Raw genomic sequence first — 20,366 nt, 5'->3', positions numbered from 1 at the left:
AACTTTAAATGAGAGAGCTATTAGATGCCATATTTGTTCCAGTATCTACTACCAGTACTACAATATTGGTCATTTTCCATTAGTGTAAATGAAAACAGAAAGTATGCTAAAAGAGAGAAGTCTGAGCAGCTATAGGAGAATTTTAGGGGCATTTGAACTTAGATTCTCTGAGACATCTGCTTCAAAACCCATTGTGGTTTTCTCCTCCCTTCATTACCCGAGGACACAGTGCCCTGATCATCACCCAGGTTGATGGTAAATTTCAAAGTATTTACAGTAGAAAAAATAAACAAACACGACAACAAAATCAAGCAGAAGTCCTGCCTGTTGTTCTGAAACCTGCACTTTACAAACCACAGGATTTGTAAGGATTTACACATTGTCAGAATTGGTGGCAGTTGAGAACTCTCAACATTTCTCATGGGCCTCGAGGTTTCCAAGTAAGTCAAGGAAACTACAAAGCAGGCTGAGGCAAGACAAATAACTCCTTCAATTCTGCTGACAAATAGGGTGCCATGAACCACCTGTGGAAAAAGCTGGTAACCTCATATGCTCTCACAACATAGATTAGCCCTGGAAGTTCTGTTTGAGTTCAGTCAAGAATTGAGGAGAGAGGTTAGGTCAGACAGGGTAACTGCGTTTTTTTTCTCTTAAAGACTGCTGATTTTTAGGGGCTTTACATGTGATTTTCCTCAAAATTTCCCCTTCCACTTCACTGTAATTCAATTTCTACTGTGTACCTGGCCCAGAAGCAGCTGCATTTTCATTGTGTCCTTTGTATAGTGGGGGTCACACAAGTTGAAACCCATCCTAGAAACAGCAGGATTGTGGGGAGATTTTCAAACTATTTCTTAAAGCTAAGGTAAACCATAGATCAGACGACAGATAATGCTGCACAGTTGATTAGGTTCAGTTAATGTATGCGTAAGTGCAGGAAAAAAAACCGGTTAAAAGCAGAAGAATTCAAAGACAGTGGATACTCCTACAATGAAGTATATTCACACATCAAGGGATGAATGTATATGCATTTAAATGGAAATAAATAATGGAAACAGCCTCTGCTCTTAATGATGCTGGAGTGAGTGCAATGTTCCCTACCCAGCTGGTGTTACTCTGGATTTTTCCTGGTACTGCCAAAGGCAGAATCAGACTCATTTGTTTGGTATTTAGCAGCACATTACTGAGGAGCATGAGTCAGAGAATTAGTATGCCTTGCTGCTTGAGGAGTTTTATGAAGGAGAAGCACCTGGCATCAGAGAATGACTCCTCCACAGCTGCTCCAGGAAGTACCTATTGGCGTTGTCAGAGCCGAGTAAACCTATGAGCAGCTCACCTGATGGGGGGACTGCAACCAGCAAGCAGGGCAAAAGCATGGCTGCCCTGTGACCTCTCCCAGAGCTCAAAGCTGACAGAATAAAAAAGTAAGCTTGTCGAGCATGGGGTGAAGTGGTTTTTAGCAGCAGAGGAAGCTGAGCCAGGAGACTCTGCATGCAGCTCCTGGCTTCTGCAAAGACATCAGCTTGGAGAACACCCTTCAGAAGGTGCTTCCACCTGACAAGAGCTTTGGCTAGGGAGAAGCTTGCTAGCTTTGCCCAAGCAGCTGAATATATATTATTTTCATGAGGGAACATATCTTTTGCGCTTGGAAAAGAGGAGAATTACACTTAAGTCTGTATTAGAGTTATCTCCACAGAGCACGGCCACGTTCCCGGGCCTCACAAAGACGCTGTTGCACCACAAGGTCTGGGCATGCTCGCAGCCGCCACCCTGTGCCGCATTTTGTTTCCTCTCTGCCTTCACCCACGCCCCGCGCACCCCGGGGCCGCAGCGCGGACACCGGCCTGGTCTCCGCAGGGCACAGCAGGGCTCGGAGCCGCCGCCAAGCCCGGCCCTGAGTGGAGACCGCCTCGCACCCGCCGCCTCACGGGCCCTGCCCGTAACCAAGATGGCGGCGCGGGGCGCGCACAGCACGACACCGCGCCCGCCTCTATGGCCGGCGCCGCGCTCCACCACGTGACGCTTTCAACCGCGCCGCGCGGGACCTGCGCGCCGGGAGGGAGCCAGGCCGCGGCGGCGGCGCGCGGGCCACCAGGTGACCACCCTGACCTCCCCCACGGCGGCGGGGGTGGCCCCGGCAGAAGGGGAGGGCGGCGGGGCCGGGCCGGGTTCCGCGGAGCCGTGCTGCGGCCCCGCCACGGCCGGTGTCCCCGCGGCGCCCCGGGGAGCGCGGCAGCCGAGGGAGCCCGCGCGCTCGGCCGGACGCGCGGGCAGGTGCGCGGCGGGGGGTGCCGGGGCGGGGGGTGTGCGTAACGGAGGCGCCTGCAGGCCGCGGCCCGGCACCGGCACCGCGCGGCCGGCAGCGGCTGCCGTGTGAGCTGGCGCGCTTTGCACGTGGGTCGCGGAGGCTCGGGCCGCGCGCGGTGTGCCTGGGGCTCGGTTGGCGGAGCCTGTGAGGCCTCGTGCGGCGGGCTGGGGTGAGGTTACGGCTCCCGGTGACCACCAGCCGTTCATCCGGTGTGGGGGCCTCTGGTGCTGTGGCCGTGGTGGTGTGCCCAAGCACAGCGAAGCTGCAGAGGGGAAGCCTGGCTATCATTTGATGGTCTTTATGGTTAAAGCCACCAGCAACAAGTCCTGCTTCCCAGTGGCGGGGAGGCCACCAGAGCTTTTGGAATACATCGGTGGTACTCAGGGACCAGTGCAGGCCTTGCTGCAGAAAATGAGTTTTGAAAAGCATCCCAGCATGGCAGCGGGTTTGAAGGCTCACAAGTATGCTGCTCTCTCATCGAGTTACCTTTTCACATACTGTGTTTTATTCCAAAGGTTAAAGCAGGTTAAAGCTGTACCTTCTGCGTTAGGGGAAACAGTCACAAGTGACATAAAGCATAAAGACACCAATACACAGAGAATGACTTTGTTGTGCTCCTGCCCCAGCTAATTCAGCTCTCCTTTTCCATAAAGGACTTGCTCCCTTGTTGATGGCGTGGGCCAAACAGTCATAGGATGGACCCTTGACTCTTCCGCAGGCACTGAAGTGACTTTGTAAACACTGGTGGTGAGCTGAGGTCCTGGCACAGGCGGTACTTCTCCTCAGTTTAGGGACCTGTGTCAGCAGAGCACCCAAGTGCAGTCCAGTGTAGATCTGGGAGGAGGGAAGAGGCTGGCCACTGGCATTACTATCTTCTATTACTGCAGTTAGTAGGACTAAGTTGTTAACAAAACCCTGGCTTTAATGTTAGAGCATTAGGCAGTTAAGTGTGTTAACGTGCACAATGACCTCAGCCTGCTTTCCCATAGCAACCACACTGTGAAAGTCCTTTCAGGGACTTTTTTAGCAAGCAAAACAAAAAATGGGAGCTCTGAAATTACATCTGTAAGGTGTTGCTTGGCCCGGAAAGTTTTCCTCTAAGCCAGCAAAGTTTCAAGGGGTAAAATAGTTCAGTGGAATGTAGCCACAGTTCGTGCGCTGTCTCTGGCTTTTGAGAGATTCCCTCTGAGGCTGTGTATCTCAGGCTACACTGAGAGCTCCTTATATCCCAGGGATCCACACTTCCCCAAGCACAGGCACGTGTGCATACACACACAGAGCTGTGTGAGACATGGTCTGTTTTTTCTCGTAACAAGTTTTTGGACAGGGCATAGTGAGCCACCCGTGTCCCATTACTTACTCAGGAATAATTGCTGCAACTTGAGCTAAAGGAGCCTTCTCGAGGTGTTTTAGTCAATCCCTCAGCCAGATGAGATTTACTTAAACTTTGTCTAGCCTGTTCTGAGAAACATCCAAGGCATACAACACCCATCTCCTTCCACTTGCAGAAACCTGAAGTCATTGGTAGGCAAATTTATGATCTCATAAAAGTTGATACACATCCAAATGGCAGTTCCTCTTCGCTCAGAAACACCTTCCTAAATTGCTGTCCTCAGTCTGTCTTGTTAACATAAAGTCCAAGGCACAATCAGTCATTCCCATCTTGTCACATTGGCATTTGAGAATGATTGCTGACATTTGAGTTGAAAGAGCCTTCAGAAATTATCTAGCTTTATGTAAATGTTTCAGATTTTCGCCATTTGTTTCTTTTTAAGGAAGGCAGATTCATACGAGTTGTACAAAAAGAAGCTTGAATATAGCATAAGTGGATATTTCAGACACCACAAGGAAAACAAGGCTTTTAGAGGAGTATTATTTCTACAGCTGTTTAAAAAAAACCATACAAAACAAAGCCATCACAAAACCAACAAATCTGACATTAACATGTTAGGAAGGAAAATGCAAGGGTGATGGAACTTACTACACCCTCAAGACAGACAGTAGGGTGGCAAACGGTTGAGCTGCTGGGCAAAGTATCTAGTACAAAACTGCATAATTTTCACACTTTAAGAACTGATACAATTTTTCTCTGAGGTGAGGAAATACGTATCAGATAGTATATGGCTCACTCCTGATATTTCAAACCAAGCCTGTCTTAATGAGGTGGCATACAGTGCTCCGATACTTTTTCACTCTTTAATAATAACCCCAGTATTTAAAGACTGAAAAGTGACAGGGGTTTCCAAAGGTTGAAAGTCTCTTGTTCTGACAGTGCAAGACTGTGAGGCTCTAGCTAAGGGCAGAGCAATAGCAATACCATTTCTTGACCATATGTTTTGAAGAAGTAGATTCTGTGCAAAATGTTAAGCAGAGCCCATATTATAATGACAGGAAATGCAGAAGGACTTTCATAGGTGTGTTTGAATCGACTGACAAATACTGAAGTGATCTTAAAATCCTCATTGCAGTTATAGCTGGAAGTTTAAAGCAATGGTAACACTTTTCAGTAAAATTGGGTTCTCAGGAGAGTGTTTCTCCTGCATTTGGGTTTTAGATTGTTCTGTGCATTATAAATCACTCCTTCACAAAACTGTGCACTTAGGATAAGCCCTTCGAGTAAATCTCCCCCTTACCTACTGCAGGTCCCCACTAGAAAAAATTTGGCATTTGCAGGTATAATGCCTGAGGCGTGTTGATGTGCTGTGATGTAATTCTGAACTTGGTGTGGGGAAAGGACATGCAGCAACGCCAGTTTATTCCTTGAAGAATCCCTTTTAAAATGTTTGTATATATGTTTTTAACCAGCTCTATTTCAAGAAAATACACAGCAAATCTGAAAGGCCTGAGGACCTTCAGGATTTGTCTTCCACAAACCTCTTTTGGGCAAGACCATTGTGCACTACAGATCCCCGGGATGTTAAGTTTTTTAAGGACTGTTTACCATATAACAAAATTTCTCTCCTGTGGCAATAAATGTTCAAATGCAAGTGCATTTGTCTCTCTTGGTGCCTTGGGTTTTACAGGAGTAGGGATAGGTTCTTTGGGTGAAAGGTCATTGACCCTTGAGGAAATACTTGATCACCAAGCTGCTTTCTGTCCTTCAGTGTAAGACTGTGCTTTTGTCAATTACAGGGTTTCTTTCCACCAAAGGTAGTCTAAAGGTGGCAGCTTGCCTTCTCTGGATATAAACCTTAAATCCAAGTGTGCTGGTGGATGGATTTGACTCATGCCAAAGAGAATTTATGCCCAGTTGTTAAAATGTGCTGCCTTCTCTCCTCTCATAGACACAAGAGAATAGCCTTTGTTCAGGTACAGCATAGTAATTCCACAGGAAAATACCTGAATATTTCCAGACACTTCACACCAGCATTTCTTGTGGTTGTCAGGGGCTGAGGAATGGATTCAAGACCAGTTAGTGACTGGCCATAGCTACGACAATCCTGTTGCTGAATTCCTTTTTTCTGTGTTTCTCTCGTCCCAGTCTGACACTTGCCTGCAAGTGTCTTTGATTAAGGACATGAGTGACTTTGTCTGTGCTATTGATCAGAATAAATTACCAGCACTTAATTTATGGACCTCACAAAAGTGCCTTTGACATGGTGAATTGTGCTCTGTTGTTCAGGTAATTGGGTTGTCAGGAAATGGTATTGGTTACTATAGCATTATCTCTCATATGATATTGGCCTATTTCATGGAAATGGACAAAATATTTTAGGCTTCCAGTTCCCAGGATGTCATGAAGACTAAGGATGAAATAAGCATTCTTCTTGATAGCAGTGACCATAGTAACTACATTTTGGCTGCTGTGTGTTGATTTCACATCTCCGACTTCTGTAAAAAAAAAAAGAAAATTACTTTTCTTGTACTTGCAAGTTCAGGGGGCTTTGTAGTTGCCAGCATTTGCAGATTCAGCTTAAAATGGGGCAGAAACATGCTGCTTAGGACAGTATTCTTGCCAACAGTGAGATTCAGAATCTTGTAATTGGCTTTCTGATGTCTGAGAAGGATAGAACAAAGCTCACCTTTTTTTCTGGGTACATTGCAAAGATGACAAAGATAAACTTGGTTCTGTTGCACCACTAGAGAACACACAAAACACACAGAAACAAATGGGAGAGAAAAATGCAAACAAAAGACCCTTGTGAGGCTGAAAAATGAAAGCAGCTCAGCAGCTCACTTTAGGCGTGCATGAAGAGCTCCTACCTGAGGAAGTCTGGAATCTTGTTTTCCTCTAATGTGATTAAATGGGAATTTTCTAATTGAAATTACAGGAGGCAAAGAAATTTTTTAGTTTAAGACAGAAACAGCAAACAAATAATCCTTTCTGATGATGTTTTTCTCTGGCTGTTTCTGCATGTGCTGTGTTTGAATACATGTATGTTGGTCATACAGCAGTACAGCACTTCTAACTCACTGTTCATTTCCCCAAGTGAGAGGGAAACGTGAAGAAGGTTTGCTTTCTCTTCTAGTTAGTGGATCTAGATCAGTGGGAGGGTTGATACTACTAGTAGCTGCAGGGAAGTTCAGGTGATTAGATGGCTTCAGTGTTTTGCTCTGAACACAGTGAAAACTGGGTCAGTTCTCTGTATGAGTATGTTTCATTGCTCGTGTCCCGTTACTGTGAGGTTCTTTCTGTATTTGTCTCCTGCTGCCCCAAGAGAATGGCACTGACACAGAGATTCAGTAAAGGTAGCAAAACCTGCATTTGGTCAAAGGCTGAAAGAGTAGAAGAGCACAGATTGGGAATATTTGATGGGGAATCACTGCAGGGAGATGCAGTGTGTGATGCCTTATACCCAACAAAGCACTTTTGCACAAGCTTGTGTCAGCTTTCTCCCTCAGGACTGAGAGTCAAATCTCTAGAGCTTCAATATGGCTATAGCCAGGGGCTATAAAAAGGCCACAAAGAGGAGTACACATACTTTCTTGGCACCTGCAGTGGCGGCCCGAGGCAGCTTGAATGGGCCCTGAAACTGGAGATGGACCTACCAGCAGGGCTTTGGTTCTCTGTAGGTCATGCAAGAGCAGTGCTGAGTGCCATTGAGGGGTTTTGTCTATATTCTGCAAGCTGTGGAAGTCTCATTTTGGGAAGTGCCAAACCTTTTTCATTCCCATGGGAATAACAGTCCTCTCTTTCAGCAACCCACATGACTGCTCCATGAGTTCTGTGTCAAACAGAACTGGTCAGGTCTTGGTGTGGTTGGAATGAGGGAGCTGCACTGGTGGGAGAATGATAACCTTTGGAAGCTCTCTGGCTGATGACCACATGGGTTTCTCTTTATGCAGGGATAGTTTGCTTCCTTGGAAGGACTCGGTGCTTACACCAGGAGTTTGTCCACCCAGAAGCTTTGTAAACCCTGGGGGAAATGGTTACCATTAACGGCTTTTTTCTGCCCATTTCAGTCCAGGCCCAGTACTGATAGCTGAAGGAAGGCAGTGGGCAGCTCCCCTCTGCCATTGCTTCTGTAGGAGCTCTGTGATTCTTAGAACTCCCCTGAGTTTTGGATTATCAAACGCCACTTGTTGCAGCTGCATCAACTGCAGAATGGCTCATTTACTGAGGAGAACAACAGGCTCCTGTTTGGGTGGGATTCCACTGGCAGTCCGTGCCTGACCTGGAGACCTTTGATATTTTGGCTGGCAGACTAGTTGTCTGTGCCCTGCTTGGTATTTCCCTGTAAAATATGCTCTAGGTTGTCCTTTCTTTAGGAGACATTACCCTTCCTCCCACTTTTTCCTGAGTCCAAGCATCACTGCAAATGCTCTTGGCTAGAAGGTTCACCCTCTCTGCACTGAGCATGCAAACCCACTACTTGCTGCTTCCTTGCCAGACAGCTCAGCATTCCAGCTCATGAGGTGTCTCCGAAGTCCTGCAGCTGGACACATCTGCATTTCCAGCTTTACTTCCTGTAAGGGATGTTTTAAGTGTACAGTACAACTGCGTATTGCCAGCATCAATACGAGCTGGAGAGGCCCAAGATACTGGGACTGCTGTGGGCTTGTATTTCCAGTGGATTCGAATACTGCTGCTTGGTGTGGTTATCTTTGCCTAGTGTTACCCAGGGATGACAAGGAGGAGTTTGTGAATTTTTCTCGTGAGGAGAATACACTGGCCTATACCAAGCCTACCTTTTGATCTGGTTGATATTTTGATCTACTTCTTGCCTTTGAAATTACATGGAGTTTTCTTTTTCCTCACCTTTTTCTTTTTTTAGAGGAAAAGGTTTAGAGAGACATGGAGCTTGAAAGAATCATTCAAGACACGCTGACACACTTCATCCAGTCCCACATCCCTGCAGCAGACCTCAGGTATGTTGAGTTAGCAAGATCCAGTATCATTGCTGTAGATTGAACTTTGCATTAATTGTCCCTCTACACATTATACTGAATTCTGTGGTTTTCCTGTACTTTGTATTACCTTTCCTTAAGTCAGATCCAGGATGCAGATAATTTGCACAGGCTCTGATGGGAATCTTGAATAACTATCTAGTAATGTAATTTCTTTGATGACCAAGATAATTAATTTCCTGTCCAGTAATACACATTAGAATATGGAATTCTCTTCATTCCATGGAGCTCCCTAAGGGCTTTCTGAGCAGCCTAACACTATCACAGAGCTCTCTATATTTTGAACTCTGCCTGCATGCAGAGATACAGCCAACTTGAGAATGGAACACAGCTGCTGGTTTGGCAGCTGGTGGCAGCAGTGACACAAGTGTGGAGAGCAGCAAGCAGAGAATACTGCATCCCATAGAAATAGCAACTTGACAGAACATGGTGACCCCACCTGAAACACCAGACAGCACAGAAAAGTGAGGGTTTGAGCACTTGTAATATTTTTGTTAGCTCAGCTGAAGCACCTGCAGGAGCACAGCATCTGGGCACACGCTGGGGCTTTCCTTCAGTGCTGTCCAGGACAGCAATGCAGTGTTTCATCTGTAAATGCTTCCCAATTGACCACTGACCAGCTGCTACCTGGCTTTACTGGTGGGATCTGCCCAAGATACAGTCCACAGCGGTCCTTCTGCTTCTCTATTAGAAAGAGATAAGGTTAGATGGAATGGAATGGAGAGAGAGAGAAAAAAAAAGTGCCTGCTGACTCTGCTGCCACATCCCATTTGTCTCTGTCTCCAGTGGGATGGATGATGTTTTCTTCTCGTATATCACGGGTGTCCTGGAAGAGCTGGGCTCACCAGAGTCCTCTGAGGAGACTTTTGACATGGACACTTTTGTGGAAATGATGGAGGCGTATATCCCTGGCTTTGCAGAAATCCACAGGTATGTGAATGTTATTGCTTTGTACATGCATGCCATGCACTGGGGGCCTGGACCCAAGCCCCTCAGTACGATAAATTCTTTTGCTATACCGAGTTGAAGATGTATTGGTACCAAACCTGTGCAATTGTGATTAAGAGAGTCTTTCCCTGAACACACAGATGCTAATCCCAGTATAGTTTGCAAGTAAGTCCTGTGCTGTCTGAAATGCCAGTTAATTTTGTTGGGCTGCCAGACAAGCCTTGTCTTTCTGTAATGAGGTAGCTAAGTAGGATAGGCTACTGTTCTTATTCCTCGCACTGATTTTGCAGCTTCTGTCTCTTACAGTGGGGATGTTTGTGAAATGATGTTCTCTCTCTCAGAGAGGCTTGGTGAAGCTCGCAACAAAGGTGAGTTACACAGACAGTTTCAGCACAAGAAGGTATGTTCTGCACGTGTTTTCAGTCTTAGTATTTGGAGCTGAGCAATGTCACAGGATAAAATACAATCTTGTTTGCCACACTTAGGCTCTCAAAAGGGAACCTGAATTGATTGACCTTTTGTTTGGTTTTATGTTCAGTCAGGTTTTTGATATCAATACATGGGAGGTTTGAGTCATGTGGAATACTGTCCAAGACATACTGGGGTGAAAAACACTTGATCAGATCTCCAAACAGCTCTGTTGAGATCACATCCAGAGTAATAAGGAAGAAATGGCAGATACAGTGCTGCTTGTTGAAATTCTGCTCTAGGTTAATTCTGAAAGTGAGGATTTCTGCCTGCCTCTGTTAGCCATCTGCCTAAGCAACACCACCACTGGGCAGCCCATGTCAGGTGCATCATCAAGTAGAAAATCCAGCTGATTGGTTGTATCACTTCTAGGCTTTCAGCATCCTCAAAGCTCACTTCCTGTTCACCCATGAATCCTGGCATGGCTGCAAAATCAGCAGTGATATGCCCTGGCCTGCACAATGCAGGACTGCAGAAGACTGTGCTATCCCAGTGGTCCTTTCTAACCTCAGCATTCATGATCAGCTGGATTGCTATGTTAATCAGCTCCAAAGGTACTTCCCACTAAAGAACAGACAGGTGAAGTGCTTGGATATTAAACCTTTCAAGACATACCAGTCTTGGTTTTGCTTATCTGGCAACATTACTGCTGTCTTGCCAGAAGGCTACACAGCGCGAACAGTGTAGACAGTCCCTTTATCTTACTTACTGCTTTCTTGAACTTGACAAAATCTTCTGCTCTGGTCCCCTACATCTTCTTTTTGAGGATCCTGATGTAGCCAGAATATGAAAAGACAGCGCCATCCCAGTCTTAGAGAGGTCAGGACAGAGATCAAACAATTACAGTGACACAGAAAGAGCCTGTAAGGAGGGATGCATCAGAGCAACCTGATCACAGGATGTGCTGGCTGACATAAGCCTGGGGACTACTACAGTGTATTCCCAAGTTTAAAATCAAAACCATGCCTTAGTTCAAAGTTAGAGCAAATACCATTCTTAGAAATGTTAACAAAAATGCCGTAAGTATCCACTGCCAAGGCATTAGAGAGCTGAGAATTGACAGAATTGAATTTACAAGCAGCCTGCACCCTGTAGACCTGGAAATGCAGCATTCAGAAGCTCCAGCATGCACTAGCACTGCTTACTTGCAGGTCAGGATGAGCAGAGTAGCTGTTGCCTCTGAGGGCAGGAGGAACAGTAGTGCTTTCCAGTCTCATCACTTAAGAAAGGATTTGCTTGGCACACGATGTGCTAGCAATCTCATGGCAACAGAAAACAGAGCTCTAGCCTTAGTGGGACTGTTCCTCAGGAGATATCACTATGTCTTTAAGAAAAACCTGGCCAAAAGGCTGTGGAAAATGGAAGTGAAGCACCCTCTGAAGACCTGACCAAGGGCCAGGAGCCTGGAGCTGGAGCCTGCAACGGGGAAGGGCAGTGCACTCTAACAGACGGAGCCGGGGCCCAGGTATGAGCACCCTGCAGAGGAGCAGGAGCAGTGGGGACAGTCACCCAGCACTAGGCTACCAGTACCACCTGAGGGCGTTTTCTGGCTCTGGAGGGAATGACAGCATAGGCTGTGACAGCATCACTGGTGTGTGTGATCTCCATGGTATGGCCTGAGCAAGACTGCGTAAATGGAAAGAGAAAATTACGTGCTGACAGAAGAACATGAGCCATCACTCTGGCTCATCCTTTCCACCCACTGGAAAAGATGAGCCAGAGCAATGGTTGAGAGAGCCTGTCCCAGTGCCCTTAGAGATCCCACAGCAGCACCATGGGGATGCCTCTACAGCACTCCACCTCGCTTCACCCTGTTCCCCTTGCCCCACTCAACAGTTTGAGGTGGATCACCATTTCTCTCCCCGGCTGTCATACAGTATCTGCACAGGAAGCAGTTCCATCTCTCTGTGTGTCAGTCCTGAAGATGCCAGTCCAGACCCTCAATGACTATGCTGTGCATTTACAGAGCTTTACAGCACTGAGTCATTGGCCCAGCGGTCCTGATCCTGCAGCACCATTCAGCATGACCCATGCCACAAACATTGCAGCACCTGGTAGATCCCCCACCTCACCTCCTTCACTCCCATTCTGCTTGCTCTTTTTCCAGTACTTACCTCTTCCTGCTCTGCAGTGCAATGATTCTGCATCCACAGGCTTCTAGCAAATGCTGCTGTGCTTCCTTCTGATGTAGCCACAGGTCACTGCTTAGCAGTCCCTTCCCTTTCTGATCAAAGCACATAAAATTTCACAAGGTGAGCAAGAGTTCAAGCGTTACACCATGGTGTCCAGAAAGCTCACTCCTACGGAGGCACATAGCATGGCCACAGATGAGTCAGTTCACAGCAACCCTACTTTAAAGAGTGTTGAAATAGAGGGGGAGAAGATTAAGGAAGAGTGATGCTTTGTCCTTGCAAAGATACGATCCCCTGTTAGCTTTGGGAGTAGTATTTAGTCATGTTTGTATGGAGAGAGAGCCTTCAGCTGAGGGTAGGCTGAGTTTCCTGACAATGCAAAACCCTTTTCAATAGCTCACTGTATCCCCACCTTACATCTGTCTCTTGCTCCAACTAGGAAGGCAATAACTTGAAGGATGGTGTGGAGCTGCTGCTGGAGATGTTCCCGGCTTGTACCGTGAGCCAGGCAGAGAAGGCGCTCGCCATGGCCTTGGGGAACTTGGAGGAGGCAGTGCAGTTAATTGTGGAAGAGGAAGTGGAAATTGGCCCGGCAGGTGCGAGTGTGAAGGTACAGTACTCGTAGCTGGGTGGCAGCAGGTCAGGGAGCAGGGCAGAGCTCAGGGGCACACGGGTGTCCCCGCTCTCTGCTGCAAGCGGCTTTAACCACAGGAACTCCCTGTGCAATGAGCCAGGAGGATCACCCAGAACAACAGCCCCTCTCCCTTCCCTTTGCTCTGTGCCCACCACCGAGCCAGCACCCCACTTCCCACAGGAGCTGGAGTGCTCCACCAGTAGCTGTGCTCACCAAGCAAGCAGGGATTAGGTGTACACCCCACGTGTTGTGCCATTCACACACCACCTTGTCTCTTCCCAGGAACTGGCACGGCCTCGCAGAGCGCCCAACCACGAGGAACTCAAACAGGTTATCCTACAGAAGTAAGTACCCAGCAACAGAGAACCCCTCATTTTGCTCCAAGTAAAGGAAGAGGTGACAGTTTGGGGAAGGTCAGAATGGCAGTGTAGTCTATAAAAAACTTGGGGTGTATGATATTTAGTAAGGATGCTGTGAAGCTGATTTAGGTATAGGTGAACGCACCTACAAATAGAATCATCACGTGGGGAAAAAAAAAAAATAGGTTTGGGTTTGTTTTAGAGCTGTGACACAGGAACAGGTTACCTGCACCGGCTGGTCACAGTGCTGGCTCTGTGTGAGGTTTCAGCCTCCTGCAGGTACAGTGTAAGTCACAGTACTGCTAGCTGAGGTCCTGGTTAAAAGTTCAACACACAAACATCATGCTGCAGCTCAGGTAACACGCTGTGACTTGTAAAACTACAGCAGCTCATTCATACCCCCATCCTTGGAGACAGTCCAAACACGGCTAAAGATACCTTTAAGAAACTGTCTGTACAGCAACATTGGAAAGATTAAATCTCACTTGTTGAGCATGTGAATTCAATACATTTAAAGAAACCTCACTGAAATGTCCCTACGGACTTCTTAGGAATGAAAGTGGCTTTAGATTGGTTTCCCTTTATTCATTTCCAAAAGCATTTAATTTTCAGTAGGAGAACCCACACTGTGGTTTCATCGATCTGCTTTAAGATCTCAGCTTTCACTGGTGTCCTGTGGGCATACAGATTGCACGTCTATCCAGCCGCATCTTTTCCACCACTTTACATCCTCCCCAGTGACAGAATGGGGGGACAGTCAATGGTCTAAGGAAGATAAAGCAAAGCAGAATGGTGTCCAAGCAGAATTAGCAATCCCTATCCTTGCCCTTCTCCTGTGCAGGCCTGTTCCAGGGTGACAAGCAGGGGAACAAAAAAGCCAAAGCTGGTATTTATGTTTCTGGGAACTTCACTTTAATGACATTTTGGCAACGTCCTGTACTTTAAACATCACTCAAGCACAGGTACAGAGAGCAGATTACCATAGCTGAAGATACACATGAGCAACTATACTAACTACTGAGGGAGAAGTCATGGTCAGTTGTGCTGTCCGCCTGCTAAGCCAGCACCAGTCTCGAGTAGTAACTCAGCAGTACAGCAAGCAAATGTTTGGGCCCTGATATTTCAGTCATATAGGGAATGAGGTGATGCTTTTATGAAGTTGTTTCCAGCACAGACCTGTTTCACAGTCAAGTAGTAGGTGAAGCGTGAAAGGAACACCATCTCTTCAGGGCAGAAGCAGCCAGCTTGGTCCTGTAATCTCAGCTCTGTCTCCTTTGGCTGCCATCAGTTGGGCTGAGAAGAAGCAAAGCTGCCCCAATGGCAGAGCGCACCAGACCTGAGCACCTCTTCCAGTTCTGCAGTGCCCATCAGCATTCTCAGCAGCCCAAGTTTTTGATACCATTCACATACGGCCAAGGATGCTACTCCAGGAGAATCCTGATGGATTCTTCCCAGAAGGATGACAACGCTTCTTGCCCGTTCCATCCAGAGGATAATGTTAAGTGCTCCTAGCTGCGATCTAGGCACGCAGGACACATTGTACAGCCACAAACCAGCCAGAGGGAAAAGGGCATAGGCTATGAACAGCTCCAGGCAATGCTAGTTACAGTGTTCACTAAATATGTCTTGTTTCAGATACATGATGGTGGATAGTGCAGATGATCAGAAAACCCACCGACCAGCTCCACCCAAAGAGGTAAGAAGAGCAGTCCCAGCTCACCCGGGGTTTGAATGTCCTTTGGCTACAAGGTTTAAAAATCAGGCTGCAAGTCCAGAAAACAACAGGGCAGAAGAGAGCAGCAACATTCCCAGAGCCCACTAGTAAGCGAAGAAGGAAGATCAGCTTAGCTAAGGGGTGGCAGGGTCTGTCAGTTTTTACCATTCCTCACTAACATGGGCCTTGCCCATCAGACAGCTTCCTTCCAGTTTTGGCCAAGATTCCCAATACAAAGGATAGGTAAAACAGCCCACCCAGTCTTCCTCTGCCCCCTGACAGCACAGCTTTGCTTCTGCTTGTCCCCTCCCTTTCCCTAGCAGCATGGCTGGCCACCCATTTGGTGTTAATATCTTTCCTCTCCAGGCTCCCAAGAAGTTGATCCGCTATATCGATAACCAGGTGGTGAGTACAAAGGGAGAGAGGTACAAAGACATCAAGAAGCCTGAGAGCGAGGAGATGAAAAGAACCTACATTAGTCTCAAACCAGCCAGGAAGTATAAGTTCCACTGACAGCCAGGTCCTCCTGTTCTTCAGCCTCCACCTCACCAGCCAGGCTTGGCAGGATGGACACACAGCACTAGGGAAGAGGGGACTCTTCCACCTGCCACTAACTGGAACTAACCCAGGAGCCAGGACACTACTTTCAGCTTCCTCAACTAATCCAGCTGAGGGGAGACCTCTCCTCGTGTAGCTGTCCTTCTGCCCCCAGGGGCACACTGCAGTGGTTCTCCAGGGTCTGGGCATTCTCTGCTATTCCTTGCATGGGACATTTTTAGATCTAAGATGTGGCTTGTGCTTTTGCAGCAGCCTTTTTACAAGTCTGCACTGTTGCTTTAAACTGAATGCCAGTATTAATAAAGATGACGCAAGTTGGTGTGTAGTTCAGCTGGAGCATGCATCTGCTTTGTGGACACCACCTCCAATCCCTCCTGGGGCCAAAGGTAAGAGCAGGGTCATTCTCTCTTCTGCTTATTCTCTTCACATTCACCACAAGATGTAGCTGCTGTTTGGTTAACCACTTGGCAGATACAAGGGCTGAGGCTGAACTCCAGACCAGAGCTAGGCTCCCTGCCAACACCACCTGCAGCACTCCATAAGCTCCAGCTGACAGCATGGCAAGGGCTCCTGTGATTTCTCAACAGTATTGGATGCCAAAGCTTCAGCCATGCAACATGGAGCAGGATATAACAGCTAGCCTGGGCACTACTGAAATGTTAAGTCAGAAACTGGGGGGAAACAAATAGGAATGACCAACTGCTTTCAGTGACAGCACAGCTAGGTCTGGTGTTTTTCTGTCAGTGAAACTGCAGTTAGGAGCAAGTTCCCCCTGAGAACAACTCTCACCTTGCACCAGCCCAAACCAGCACCCTAAGCCTGGGCCATGCCTGCAGTTTGGTGTCAGGCTGGCGAGTGGCTGCAGGCTGGAGCTGGACTCACTCTGCCCTCCTCCTGCAGCACAGAGGGGCCTGCCCTCTCCCAAGAGGAGGGTTGGCAGCTTTTCTCCTTCACTCCAGCTGGCCTGGTGTGTTCCACAGCTCTGCTGGCATGCCCTGCACAACACCCCAGGGGACAGTCCCCATCAAAGACTTTCCTCTCTCAGGACAGCTGCCATTTAGAGATTGAAAATACAATGAATAATAAATCCTATCTACTAGCTGGCCTGGCCAAGGCCTGTTCAGCACCATGGTGTTCCTGCAAGTCACTTGCTCTCTCCACTGCAAAGGGGGTTACTTTCCCCAGAGGCACCAATGAAGCCCACTCATGAATACCCACCCTGTGGCTGCTGAACAGCCCCAGAGGAAAGAGTGAGCCCCACTCAGGCCAGCCTTGCCAATGGGACCAACCTCTTCCTCTGCAAATCTCCAAAGCAGCTGGTTCCGGCATCCTCCCAGGATCCCAGTGTCTTGTCAGTCCCCCCCTCCCCAGCAGCAGCACTTCTAGATCTGGAGGTTGATGAAAGGGGCGAAGCCAACCACATCCTGCAGGAGAACAAGAGCCCTCTGCAGTGGAGGCTCCACATCCAGCTCCACCCCACGGCTTCGGAGGATGCTCAGGCTGGACTCAGCCACGTTGTGGCAATGCTTCACCTTCAGCGAGCGCAGCTTGGGACAGTACTCAGCCAGGACCCTGCCAAGAAAGAGCATGTGCAAGTTGCATGCCAGGACTCTAAGTGCACTGCTCACCCTCTTCTCTACTCCCAGAAGCCCAGCGCTCACCACTGTGCCACAAGTACCAACCTTTAGGAGCAGTATCCTGGTGGTCTTAAGAGAAACTCCAGGGCCATGGTTGGGTCCCAGACCTACCCTCCATGACATGCTAGGAAATCTGCTGTTAGTAGCCTCTCTTGAAGGGCCTGTTAAGTGTCTTCTCCCCTAGTCTGAGCTCTCATTGCTTTTAGTACGAAGAAATCTAACTTTTCCTCTTGGGCTCTTTTCCACTTCCCACCCCAGACACCTGCCATCCCCACACCAGCTCCCCAGGTTGCTTAGTACCTGATGGAATCATTTTTCACTCGCAGACACCCTGTGAGGTCCAGGTGTTCCAGCTCAGGGCAGCATTTGGCAATCTCCTCGACCGCTACATCACCCACGTTGGCATTGACAGCAAGTGACAAGGACTTGAGCCTGCTGCACTTCTGCACCAGGTAGCAGATGGCCTCGTCCTTCAGCTGGCGACAGGCCGTCAGGTCCACAGCCTCCAGCGCCTTGCAGTGGTCAGCCAGGCTGCGCAGGGACAGGCTGTCTACCCACTCACAGTGGGCCAGGGAGAGCTGGCGCAGGCTGGGGCAGCTCAGTGAGATGGCCACCAGTGCATGGCGGCTGAGCTGGGCACAGCCCTTCAGCTGGATGTAGTGCAGGTGGTGGTTCTGCCCGATGACCGGGAGCAGCTCCCCATCTGTCAGCCAGTCGGAGCAGTTCTGGAGCGCCAGCTGCTGCAGTACTTCGTTGTCCTTCAGCAGGTTAACGAAAGCAGCTCGAGGGATGGGAGGTCCAATCTGCGTGGGGAACCCAGGAAGAATGACGTGTCCCCCAGGGCTTCAGATCACCTGATCCTCACCAAATAATCTCTCCCCTCCTCTCTTCCACTGTGACAGTGGTGACCAAAGACACTCCCTCTTCTCATTACAGAGTAAACCCTGCTGTCAAGCTTTCCTCCCCTTATGCCAAGGCTACTGCCACAAGCTAGAATATGCTTGGGCTTCTCCATCCCACATCATCACCCCTGCATTTACATACTCGTGATGAACTCCACAGCACTGCTCATCAAATACTCTGCTAGACCACTCTGTCCTCACAGAACAGCAGCTACTCCAGCCTTTCCATATCCCAGGCAGTGTCTCCCAGGGCAAGCATAAGCTTTCCCTGAAGATGAGGGACAGAATTATCTTCCACCAGACCCACCCTAATGCATAGCCTCTGTGAGGAACAACAGGCTGTGCCACTCAGGACTGGCTTTCTCCTGCCAGCTGGTGCCCATAATGGCCTGGGTGGAGTTTCCTGGCTCACTCCTCCCAAGGTCTCTTGCTAAAGACACTGGCATTGCTGGGTCCTGAATCACTGCCTTTCCTCCCTGGGCCCATTTGTCCAGTCTGACACCTAAGCCATTAACCCAAGCTCCTAAGCAGAAACCAGCCTCCTTTGTCAGGGGGTTCTTCGCCTCACATAGTCAGATGCTCCCCTGTTAGCTCCAGATCAGTAGGACATCTGTGTTTCCCCCAGCCTCAGAGCCATCCAATACCTGGCTTGAGTCAAAGCAGCGCATATTGGCCAGGTACAGCTGGATGAGAGACTGGAACGACTTGCTGACCCTCTGCAGGCTCAGGAGCTGCTGCAGTGGCAGATGACAGAGGATATGTGGAACCAAGATGTCTTCCCAGGGCAGGTCCAGGAGGCATCCCCTGGTGGGGGTCAAACTCATCATCAGACGTCAGGGAGCCAGGCTACAGTGGGAGCCAGGCTAGATGTCCTCACACCTACTGCCAGGTGCCTCTAGGAGGAACAGCCAGAAAGAAAGACTCAGCAGTGTCTCCCACCATCAGCCCGCAGGGTAACACCCCTTGACCATCAGCAGGGCAGGCACCTGCCACCTGCATCACCTCCTCCCCAGACTGGGACACTCACTGCTCAGGCATCCGAGTGCACCTGACTGCACTGCCCCCGAGGCAGGGACTTCCCACCAGCCTCTTGAGGTGCTCCTGTCCCTCAGCGAAGCAGCAAGCGACTGCTGCAGCATTACAGCATCACCTGCACAGCAGCTGTGCCTCCCTTCCACGGTTAAGCATCGCTTCTCTTGGCAGCAAGTCCCCTGCACCCGGTACCGAGCCACTCGGACCCTTGCGAGGGGAGAGCAACAATGCTCCGGACTCCCCGAAAGCGGTCTCCCTCCGATGAGGCTACAGCCTCGGGCAGCCAGAGGAGGGCAGGAGCCGAGGAGGAAGCAGAGGGGTCGCGGCAGCCCGGAGCCTCCCGAGCTGCGGTTTGACACGACCCCAGCAGAACCCGCAGACGGGGGGGGAGGACGACACTGCCGCTCCGCCATTCCTACCCCGCTGCCCCTCGCTCACCCCCTGAACGGCCCAGCTCCCGGGCTGCCACCCCGCCGCCAAAGCGAGAGAGCCGCAGGAGCGCCGCCAGGGCCTGCACACCCACCCGCACACCCACCCTCCGCTCCCCGCTGCCGCAGGGGCCCATGGCGACGCGGCTGCCCTGCCCCAGCGCCCCCAGCCCGGTACCTGCCACCCCCCGGCGCTGCCCCAGCCGCTCCATCCGGCTGCGCCTCACCCGGACGCCGGCGTCCAAGCGTAACGTCACGCCGGCGGGCGGAAGTACGCGTGCCCGGCCGCCCCGCCTCCGGCCCCGCCCCGTTACCTCGGCGGGCAGCAGCGCGCACGTTACCGGGGCCTGGCCGGAGACCTTGCACAGCGGCAGCGCTCGGGGCGGCGGGGAGGGCTCGGCGCTGACAGGCCGGGGCACCGGGCGGAGCAGAGCGACTCCGGCCCTGCGGGCGCGCCGGCGGTCACACGTCCCACCGGTGCCGCAGCGGCTCCCCCCGGCTGCTGCAGCGGCGCGGCTCTCACACCAGCCCCGGGACAACGGCTCCCCGGGCGCACTCGCTTCCGTGTGCACACCACCACTCCCGGTCCCTCAGTTATCCCAGGTCCCCGGTGTACACCGGTCGCTTCGGCCCCGCGGCTGCCCGGCTCCCTGGTACACACCGGCTGTCCCGGTTACCCGGTCCCCAGCGCACGCCCCTGCCCGCGGCAGGCGGATTGGCGCATGCGCAGCTCGGCGGCGCTGTCCGTTCAGCACCACGCGGAGCCGGGACCCGCCGGGACCCGCTGCTGCCGGTGAGCGACGGCACCGCCCCCGGCCCCGACAGACCCCCCTTCCCGGCCCGGCCCCCAGCACCCTGCCCGGTCCCGCGGCTCTCCCAGCTGGCTACGCCTCCCACTCCG

General features: G+C 50.2%; 2 protein-coding genes across 5 annotated transcripts; one reads left to right on the top strand and one right to left on the bottom strand.

The window, feature by feature from the left end:
• The first annotated feature begins 1,792 nt into the window (after nucleotides 1–1,792).
• CUEDC2 (CUE domain containing 2) lies at nucleotides 1,793–15,796 on the top strand. Of its 2 annotated transcripts, none has more exons than XM_065671781.1 (9): nucleotides 1,793–2,092; nucleotides 8,521–8,614; nucleotides 9,440–9,583; nucleotides 9,908–9,969; nucleotides 11,401–11,534; nucleotides 12,641–12,811; nucleotides 13,118–13,179; nucleotides 14,830–14,890; nucleotides 15,275–15,796. In XM_065671781.1, the coding sequence occupies exons 2-9, from the start codon at nucleotides 8,541–8,543 to the stop codon at nucleotides 15,419–15,421; spliced, it is 855 nt and encodes a 284-aa protein (XP_065527853.1). In that variant the 5' UTR covers nucleotides 1,793–2,092; nucleotides 8,521–8,540; the 3' UTR covers nucleotides 15,422–15,796. The 2 variants fall into 2 exon arrangements, with proteins under 2 accessions (XP_065527853.1, XP_065527854.1); XM_065671782.1 differs by lacking the exon at nucleotides 1,793–2,092 and adding an exon at nucleotides 2,177–2,271.
• On the bottom strand, nucleotides 14,084–19,782 carry FBXL15 (F-box and leucine rich repeat protein 15). Of its 3 annotated transcripts, none has more exons than XM_065671779.1 (4): nucleotides 19,693–19,782; nucleotides 18,650–18,900; nucleotides 17,404–17,906; nucleotides 14,084–17,038 (listed from the first exon to the last, which is right to left on the bottom strand). In XM_065671779.1, the coding sequence occupies exons 2-4, from the start codon at nucleotides 18,830–18,832 to the stop codon at nucleotides 16,849–16,851; spliced, it is 876 nt and encodes a 291-aa protein (XP_065527851.1). In that variant the 5' UTR covers nucleotides 18,833–18,900; nucleotides 19,693–19,782; the 3' UTR covers nucleotides 14,084–16,848. The 3 variants fall into 3 exon arrangements, with proteins under 3 accessions (XP_065527851.1, XP_065527850.1, XP_065527852.1); XM_065671778.1 differs by having other exon boundaries at nucleotides 19,644–19,726; XM_065671780.1 differs by lacking the exon at nucleotides 19,693–19,782 and adding an exon at nucleotides 19,648–19,678.
• Nucleotides 19,783–20,366: the final 584 nt, after the last annotated feature.

The sequence above is a fragment of the Lathamus discolor genome, chromosome 3 (genome assembly GCF_037157495.1).
Source record: "Lathamus discolor isolate bLatDis1 chromosome 3, bLatDis1.hap1, whole genome shotgun sequence".
Lineage (NCBI taxonomy): Eukaryota > Metazoa > Chordata > Aves > Psittaciformes > Psittacidae > Lathamus > Lathamus discolor.
Note: the sequence above shows the minus strand (reverse complement) of the source record. Positions and strands in the feature narration are given on the sequence as shown.